The sequence below is a fragment of the Petromyzon marinus genome, chromosome 1 (assembly GCF_048934315.1).
Source record: "Petromyzon marinus isolate PM22_M1 ecotype Great Lakes invasive population chromosome 1, UKy_Petmar_22M1.pri1.0, whole genome shotgun sequence".
Taxonomy (NCBI): domain Eukaryota; kingdom Metazoa; phylum Chordata; class Hyperoartia; order Petromyzontiformes; family Petromyzontidae; genus Petromyzon; species Petromyzon marinus.
This window is the reverse complement of record NC_133667.1, coordinates 987767-997791: the sequence shown is the minus strand read 5'-3', so window position 1 is coordinate 997791 and position 10025 is coordinate 987767. Positions and strand designations below refer to the sequence as shown.

General features: G+C 52.3%; 1 protein-coding gene across 1 annotated transcript in view; it reads right to left on the bottom strand.

Moving 5' to 3' along the window:
* Positions 1–624: 624 nt before the first annotated feature.
* The window catches only part of LOC116942005 (uncharacterized), a 31127-nt gene continuing 21726 nt past the window's right edge, over positions 625–10025 (bottom strand). Inside the window, exons 7-9 of the mRNA XM_032953503.2 lie at positions 9304–9359; positions 6272–7621; positions 625–6232 (exon numbers count right to left, since the gene is read on the bottom strand). Of these exons, the coding sequence (XP_032809394.2) occupies positions 7518–7621; positions 9304–9359 (160 nt within the window). The 3' untranslated portion in view covers positions 625–6232; positions 6272–7517. The remainder of the gene's footprint in view (positions 6233–6271; positions 7622–9303; positions 9360–10025) is intronic.

Below are 10025 nucleotides of genomic sequence, written 5' to 3'. Positions count from 1 at the left end.
TTTAAGGAGGGGCTGTAACGGAGCCAAGTTTAATCTTTAAAACCATTTCTCCTGAAAGTAGAGTGCCCTATTTGACAGGGTTTGACTTGGTATGACATTAACATTTGGCTGATTTGGGCGAGATTCCAAAGCTCCTCTCCTCCCTCTCCTGCACCTTCATCTTCGCTTGCCTGTCTTGCCATTGTCTCAAGCTCACTCTCCCTGCTTGATTGTGTTATCTGAAGAACACGCGAGAAGCCACACTTGGAGGAATATCTCAGCTTAAATTCACGTGAGGATTAGACTGTTGCGATGTCATTATTCGGTCTCAGGCATCAATATTTTCTCCTTTTCCCACTCGCCTCCATGTCACCTGATCTTCCTGCCCTGTCGGAATCCTCATGCCCTCTCTCTCTGTCCCTCTCTCTCTCTCTTTACTCTGAACGCACCAGGGTGAACATGAAATAAATATGATCATTAAACAAGCGGCGTTTCTCGCCACGATGTTCAGGGATGGATTAACAACCATTTCTGATCTGAATGGCAATTGTTATTATTATATCGAGAAACATTGACTCGTGTCTTGCACGACTGGAAACTTCTACCATCTGGCTGGTACTCACTTTTCTCACTGCTCTCGACTTACTTTTCTGAGGCTGCCCAAGAAACTGACGAATGTCACTGCCACCCTCCCTGTTGCTCGTGATGACACTCGCTGTGAACGAAAACTGACGGTAATAAAACTGCTTGCGCTTTAATCGAAGCAACACTAATAATGTTATTTATCATAAGCTAGTAAAGCTATACACTACTCATTGTTTTTTTCGGTAAAGTCACGTATGTAGAAATACAATAAAATTATATTGAAATAAAAAAAAATCACGACGTTTCGATCACAACGCGAGCAATCTTCATCAGGTGTCAAGAACAAATCACGGAGGTAAATATAAAACAAAAAGATGAGAGACGAGAATTCAACAAACCTGAAAAAAACATTATGTGAAGCACAACCAGTCAGGCCAACAACACAGTTAGACACTTCCTGGCGGACCACGAATTTCAGAAGTGTTAAATTTCGTGTTCACTCTTCTGAAATTCGTGGTCCGCCAGGAAGTGTCTAACTGTGTTGTTGGCCTGACTGGATTTGGCTTCACATAATGTTTTTTTCAGGTTTGTTGAATTCTCGTCTCTCATCTTTTTGTTGTATTTACCTCCGTGATTTGTTCTTGACACCTGATGAAGATCGCTTGCGTTGTGATCGAAACGTCGTGATTGTTTTTTGTTTTAATATAATTTTATTGTATTTCTACATACGTGACTTTACCGAAAAAAACAATGAGTAATGTTATGCAGTCACGAAAGCTTTAATACTTTATTAAGCTATACACTACACTATACGAATATGCATTCAATGAAAGCCACTACTCTCTGCGCATATGACGCACGCAGCGCAACATAAATGATCGACACGTTCCTCAAACTTCACGTGGGCTTTCTGACAAACATAACGTAATAGAGACATTCGCGTTAGTTGCATACGCCCGTGAGTGCCATTGCTGGTCGCCGGGTGAATGTGTGGCTAGTTAACTTGCCAAGTAACTTACTTAGCTATGATAGCTAACGCGAGTGACGGTTGAATAGCAATCGCAAATCGGAGGCCCGTTTTCACCCAAAAAAGTTTGTTTAAACTCGACAGTGATATAGCCTACGTAACATTCATATTACATTCTAGTTTTACACTTTCAATACATTTGAAAGTAACGAAACGGAGAGACAAAGACAGTGTTTGACTCTGATTGTACCTACCCACAGTAGTCGAGCAGCGGCTTCTGCTGTGGTACGGCAACACCACGTGGACAAACCACCACACGCAGAACTGCAGTGCACCGTTATACTAGAACCGGTAGCAGTAATAATGGCAATTTGTTAAGTTTAGTTATGATGACATTTGCTACCGATTATTTCGGACGGCGGTGCGTGGTTGCCTGTCGTAGCCGAGCAATAATTATTTTTTTAAAAATATTTTTACATCAATATATTGTGGGGGGGGGGACATTTTGGGCATATTTGCTGTATTGAGCAATCGGTTGCAGGGACATTCACACCGAAGCCGACTTGAGTTGCAGGCAACCAGGTTGCTGGCAACTGCACCGCTCAGGGGCGAACTCGGCTTTGTATCGGAGCGCGGCTAACCCCACCTTGCAGAGCCCTTCACACATCTCCCAGCGCTGCCGAGATGAAGACGCCGTGTGCTGATCAAGTGCGAAATTATTGCATCTAGGCGGCATTCATCGGCGTCTATATAATTTGTCACGAGCATTATCATCAGCATCAATCGACGATGGTCAATCCGCTTCTTGACGAAGGCAACTCCCTTTCCCTCCCACCCGAGCCATCGCCAAACATCTCTTCGTAGTCCATGTCCATCCATCCTCCGCTGCGGAGGCCTTCACAAAAACGAAAGGGGGGGGGGGGGAGGGGGCCCCTCGCGTGGAAAGAAATCTCAAGCAGCCGGTTGCCCAGCTGCACGCTTTATCCACTAATGAGATGGCCATTAAGGCGAGCGCGTCCAATTACACGGGCAATGTAACCGCTCTCAGACAAATGAAGCACAAACCGGTAACAAGACGCTCGCGATCGCAGCGCGTGAAACATTTTGGATTTTTTGTATTTATTAAGGACGCGACCGATGATGTCCCCCCCCCCCCACGTGCTTACTTATCAAAGACTTCCCACCCCAACCGAAAATATAATTGTGTACCTGGTAATAGATGACCACACGCAGATAAAGATAAAGATCCCCCATATAGCCTACAGACTGTAGGGGCAAGTGCTGTTAGCGAGCACCTATGAAGGCCGAAACGGTACTCGAGGGGGTGGGTGGCCAGCACCACGCCCGACCGCCTTTGTCTCCCCAGTGGCGATGTTTACACACCGCACCAGGTACTCATTTGAGGCTGAGTCGACCTAGGGGAGGCCCGGGACCGGTTCAGATAATCGTCACTGGTGTTGGCCGTGAGCGGGAATCGAACCCGGGTCGCCAGGTTCACAGCGCAGCGCGCTAACCGCTACACTACCGCTCCCCACACGCAGATACACACAGACGCACACGCACGCGTTTTAAAGCAATGCTGCGCTGTGCCTAGCACGGTCACAGTTGCGCCGATATGAACCTTAAGATAAAAATTCATCCCCCACCAAAAAAAATTAGATTTTTTTTGTTGTTGTTTAAAACAGACGGTGTCGTGTCGAGGCTGAGCCACGCGACGTTCCATCGACTATCGGTACACCGGTTGTACCGTGACCCACAGAGCACAGGCGTGCTCAGCGTGGGGGGGGGGTGACACTTTAAGCCGTACACGGCGCACGGAAGAACACATCACGGGCCACCACAAACCCAGACCTCCATCTCCCCACCACCAACCACCCCCCCCCCCCCCGAAAAAACCAAACAAATTCCTCGTAACGTTGTCTTAACGTTTGGCGAAGTCGAGTCGCCCACCCGGTCCACAACGACGCCTCCCCACGTGATTTCGATGCGAATTTTTGGCCCTTCCCAGCTGCCGCGTGACGGCGACACGCAAGTACACTTTTCTTGCAAATGTTTTATTGCCGTATTCTTGATGAATAATGCAACTTTTGGAGTTTATTTAAGGCCCGGGTTTGCGAGAGCTTCGAAGGCTCCTAGCAGTTTCTCGAGTCCAATTGTCTCTCGAGGTGTAAAGTCACTGCTGCGGCGGCGGCGGTGGTGATGTTGATGTTGTTGCTGGCCCTACGTGGGCAGCGGTGCACACGCCACAACAACAAACCCGGCACGCTCCCTGCGTCAAAAACAACGTCCACGTGGCTCCACCTCTCCGGCCTCTCTGCCGTGCTGCCAAGAAGGGCCGTCGCCGAGACAGAACCTACTCTGCGCGCTCTTTTAAGGCCACGCGCGGCCGGGGGTGATATTGACGAACGCGTGAAAAAGGGGGACGTTTCGTCCACCGAGCGTGGCTAACTTCACGAGGGCATCTGACCGCCTCTCACGCACGCGCGCGCGCGCGTGGCGGAGAGGAGTTGGCTTGGCTCCCCTTGTGGACCGACGGCATCGCGATCTCCGAAGCAGCCCTCACGCCCCCCCCCCCCCCCCGGCACCGTATACCGACGATACAAAACTCGGATGCTACCAACGCAATTATAAAACGTTCCAATTAAAATCTGGCCAGCGTGAGACGCAAGTCCGCGTTGGCTCTCGCTGGAGGCCCGCGATCTGAAACGTTTCAGATCCCCCCCACTGCGCGCGTTTCAGGCGCGACGAACGACAAAGATCCCCCTTCCCCCGGACCGCCTTCGACAAACTGCTGGGACGAGCGCTGTTAGGCGAGCACCTATGAAGCCACGCACACACCGCCGCTATGCGTGCGTGCCCATCCACTAGCACGGCTGGCTGCGTACGGTGCGGAAGAAGTTCCTCCGACATACATACTCGGATAAGACGAACCTGCGAATAACGATCTCAAATACCCGAGCCGCACCGTCACACGCCTCCGGCGCTCCGCTAACAGAAGCCCACAGGCGCCGGATCGCCTCCCGCTCGACTTTTTCCACCGATATTCTATACAAAGAAACAAGAAAATTCAAACGGCACCGCAAATCCTCCGACACTCGAGGCAGCGAGCTGGCGATGAGCTCTCCCGAATTTCGGAGCATTTCCGGATGATTCCGGAAATCTGGACTCGACAACGAAATTTCTGCCGGGGTCATGAAGAAGGGGAAAAACAAATTAGACGTTTCGGATTTTTACCGAAAGGGGAAGTGACGTCACTGAGGATGACGTCACGCCCGCCGTGCTTCAACCGAAAATGGCGTCGCGTGGCATCAGATGACGTCACTTTAGTGAGCACCAAACTGAAAATCACAATCAAAAACAGTTGAAAAAATAAGATATTGTTAAATCGGAAACTCATTGCTAACACACGTGTACACACCCAGGCCTAATGAGCGTTGGGGAGAGATACAAATCTACCAAAGCCCCCCCCATAAAATAATGACAAGCAGAGCTAATGCACACCATCACTTACAAGCAGGCTGTGTAACACGATTAGTCAACGTGTTGATAGACAAACAATGCACACCACAGCAATCTAACACATTCCTACAACACATACCAACGTCGTTTAGTATCATTATTACCCTTGCTCACCCAGGAAAGCCTCACCGACTCTCAACTCTTTTTCACGAGGGTCCTGCCAAGGTTGTCGCAGTAGGGGGGGCGTGGGGTGATGATCGCTGCCGCTGTGTGATTGCGATCCCGACTGAGGGGGTCTGCGGTGAGATTTGTCAGCACCTGGGACGTTTGGGAGGCTACCCGCGACCGCGTCGTCGCGAAGACGGAGCGCCGTCTTCCTCGCTCGCACCGCGACCCGCTTCTACCCATGCGGGCTGAGAGCGGACCGCGCCAGTCTTACCGCGGCAGCGTCACCCGCAAGCCACCGTCCAGGAGGCCTCCCACAACGCGGGGCTCTCTGCTTCGCGCAACAAAGACAAAAGGATCCCCCGTGTAGCCTCAAACAGGCTGTGGGGGCAAGTGCTGTGAGCGAGCAGCACCTGTGAAGGCCGGCAACGGTACACGAGGGGGTGGGTGGCCAGCACGACGCCCGACCGCCTTTGTCTCCCCAGTGGCGATGTTTACTACACACCGCACCAGGTACTCGTTTCAGGCCGAGTCGACCAAAGAAGAAAAATATGAACGTGTCGTTAAACATCGCCAGCACCCCGACACGGCCGATTAGTAAGGGGTTGGTCACGTAAACAAAACGTGGCCAATTCGTCACTAGTTCAGCGCACACACACAGCGGTTGTGTGTGCCACGATGACATTTACAACTCCATTACCGTGACGTGTCGCCAGTAATCACAACAACCGCCACCGTCGGGCGGACAGCCGCAGAGATGTGGAGAGATCCTCCTCCTGTTTCGGTCTGAAATTTCGTTTTGACATTCACTTTGTGCCCGAGGGTGAAACCACGCTGTAGAATTTGTGACGTGCGCGCGCACACACGTTTCATTTTACCGCCTTGGAGAGAATGATTCACAGGCCAAGGGGACTACAGACGCACGGCGAAGGCAGCCAGGATGGGTGCCACACGATTGCCCGAGCTCTGTTGTCCTATGTTGGGGTGTTTGGCCAACTGTTAAACATGTCATGGTCGTCGTCGACATCATCCTCGGCCTTGGTCGATCCACTGCTGGATGAAGGCCTCCCCACAAGCCTTCATGAACCGCCCCTGCATGAAGGCCTCCCCACAAGCCTTCATGAACCGCCCCTGCCGCTCCCCCACCCTACCGATAACCGACGCAAGCTAAAAACCAATAAAATCCACGTAACAATCATAAATACATGCAACGCGATGATTACATTCGTGAAGGTAAAACGAGGCGATAAATACGCGCAGAGCGCCGCGCGTGGCGACACGCACGGCGTGGGCGACGTGGGACCAGAGGCAAAGACGTACACGCACACACGCACACACGCACGAACACGTGCAAACAGATGCACGCACACACACGTACAAAGACGCAGACGCACACAGACATAAACACACACAGACGTACACACACAGACGTACACACACACAGACACACACAGACGCACACGCACCAGCAAACCACGCCACACACGCGCACCGCCTCGTAACCGCCACCCTTCCGCAGCTCCGAGGGACCTCCCGCAGGGTCAGCCGGGGCTGAACGCTTTACGCCGAGGCGGAAATCGCCCCAGGCCCTTTGTGTGGCTCCCTCTCCGCGCGTTCACGTAGAGCGCCTTTGAGGAGATGGGAGACCAGCATGGGAGACCGTCAAAACGCGTGCCATGCTCGGCACTGGCGTTCTCTCCACTCGAAGTGGACGGGGCGGCCCGCGTCGATCAAGTCGCGCCTCGCGTCTCTCTCTCTCTTCCCACGATGCCCGCGTTTGCCGTGGCGACATCGCCGATGCTCGGCAACGGCCGGCACAGTTTTGTTAAAACGGGCAAAGAGAGACGCGCGTACGTACGTACATACGTACGTATGCGTGTACGTACGTACGTATGTACGTACGTACGTACGTGTGTACGTACGTGCGTGGTGGCGAGTTCGGACGGGGTTAAGTTGGGGCCTGAGCTCCGGCACAAAGTTAACGGGGTGCCTCGAGGCCGTGCGGAAGGCACGGGACTCGATACTAAAATTACACAGCCGCCCCGTCCCGACGAGAATTGCGTTTCTTTAAAAGGGGAATGCCGGGCATGCGAGCAGCGGCGGCGGCTCGCGAATCGGTACCTTCGGTGGCCGCTGACGAGACCGGGGGAATCAAACTGGGGACAGGCGTTCGCGGACGGCCCGCGACCGAGCGGAGGGCTTCGGTGCCCGGCCGCGCGAACGCCGGGTCGAAAGTTACGCGCGCAAAAACTCTCGACGGGCAACGTTTGCGGCAAAATCGAAGTCCGTGGCGGGCGGTGGCGGGCGGTGGGGCGTGCGTGCGGTTGGCCCTGGCGCGCGAGCGACGGGGCTGGCGTCCGCTCTAGGCGTGCAGGCCGAGGAAGGCGGAGAGGGCCAGGCCGGGAGGCTCGAACACCCGGTGCTTGTTCACCACGCGCGTCGCACGGCGCCCATCACGATTGCAGCCTGTGAGGGAAGGCCGGCGCTTTAACTCGCACACTCACCAACTCGCACATTCACTAACTCACACACTCGCTAACTCACACACTCGCTAACTCACACACTCGCTAACTCGCACACTCACTAACTCGCGCACTTGCTACCTCGCACACCCACTCACACACTCACTAACTCACACACTCACGAACTCACACACCCACTAACGCGCACATTCACTAACTCGCACACTCACTAACTCGCACACTCACTAACTCACACCCACGAACTCACACACTCACTAACTCACACACCCACTCACACATTCACTAATTCGCACACTCACCCACTCGCACACTTGCTAACTCGTACACTCACTAACTCGCACACTCACGAGTTCGCACACTCACGAACTCGCACACTCACTCATACTCACCCACTCGCACACTTGCTAACTAACACACTCACAAGCTCGCACACTCACTAACTCACACACTCACTAACTCGCAAACTTGCTAACTCGCACACCCACTCACACACTCACTAACTCGCAAACTCGCTAACTCGCAAACTCGCTAACTCGCACACTCGCTAACTCACACACTCACGAGTTCGCACACTCACGAGTTCGCACACTCGCTAACTCACACACTCGCTAACTCACACACTCGCTAACTCACACACTCGCTAACTCACACACTCACTAACTCACACACTCACACACTCGCTAACTCACACACTCGCTAACTCACACACTCACACACTCACTAACTCACACACTCGCTAACTCACACACTCACTAACTCACACACTCACTAACTCACTAACTCGCACACTCACTAACTCACACACTCACTAACTCACACACTCGCTAACTCACACACTCACTCACACACTAACTCACACACTCACTCACACACTAACTCACACACTCACTAACTCACTAACTCGCACACTCGCTAAATCGCACACTCGCTAACTCACACACTCGCTAACTCGCCCACGCTCCCACACTGAAAATGGTTTATGTCGAGATTTCGCAGGGAAAAATTGGTTAACGGATCGATCTGAAGCTGCGACGTCACGGGGAGCGCCGCTGCCTGCGTGCTTTTACGCCTCGCCAGCCACTCTGGCTCAGTTCGATTGGCGCAGCTGGCTACGTACGGCGCGAAAAGAAGTTCAGCGCATATATATATACACATTCAAACTTTTCGTTAAAATTATTGCTTTACCGCCAAAACGTTACATCTTTATCATAACAACCGAACGATGAATAATTAATGAACACAATAAAAACGATTACAATTAGTGCACAACCGGTGAACTAACTACATATGTCAACATGATTTTTAGTATTGTCGCAATCGCTAAAACACGTAAGCACAAAATCTGAGAAAAATAAAATCGTGGATGTAAAAATCCTCGCCTAGTGCGGTGCTTAAACTCGCGGGCCCTCCCCACCAGGGGCGGAGCCAGGGGCGGAGCCAGGGGGGGTGACAGGGGGTGACATTCTGCGTGTAAGAGTACGACACTCCGTGTCAACTGCATTGTCAGAGCGTGTCCGCCAACCGATGGCGTCCAGTTCAACAGCCTGAACTCTCCAAATCGTTCTTGAAATTAACATTTGTTGAATGTCACCCCGGGCTGAAAATCCTGGCTCTGCCCCTGCCCCCCATCCCCCAGCCCCCCCACCGTCCCCCCCAGTGGCTTACTGGAGGAGGCGAGGTCCATGTACTGGCACAGGCCGTGAAGTAGCATTCGCTCAAAGCTGCAACACACAGGGCACAACCAGGAGTCATACCACGCCGGGCGGCAGCAGTGGTAGTGGTGGTGGCTACGCTGCTCTCTGCTGCACCTGGCTGCCTGTAGTGATCCAGCGCTGTGGAGGTAGCAGCAGCAGCAGCGGCAAGGGTTGGTGGATCACACGCAGGCGTTGTGAAACTTCCTTCCCGTGGGCGTCAAAGATGTGCGCTAGCCTGGCTGCCCGTGGACTAATCGCCACCTGTTTCCGTCTGCACACGGAGGATCGAGCGTTGCCTCCTCGAAACAAAGGCGTGGGTTTTCTGAGGGCGCTCCGGTTGTTCCTCTCACACGTGTCGAAGAAACACGACTCATCATTCATTGGCTGAAAACATCTTACGAAGAAAAACCCAACGTCCTAGAGTCCTACAACTCAGCGTGGCTCTCCTGGATAAATAAGTAAACTATTATTATTATTGTATTCTTGGTTCTTTAGGTAAAGTCGCGTAGAAGGGAAACAATGGTGCTCACGTTAAAAAAATTAACGCCACTTTTTTCTTGCTGTGGTTTTCACACCTGATGATGATTGCTTGTGTTGCAGTCGAAACGTCGTGAGAATTTCATCGTTTTATATTTTTCTTATTTTATTGTTTCCCTTCTACGTGGTGACTTTACCGAAAGAACCAAGAATATG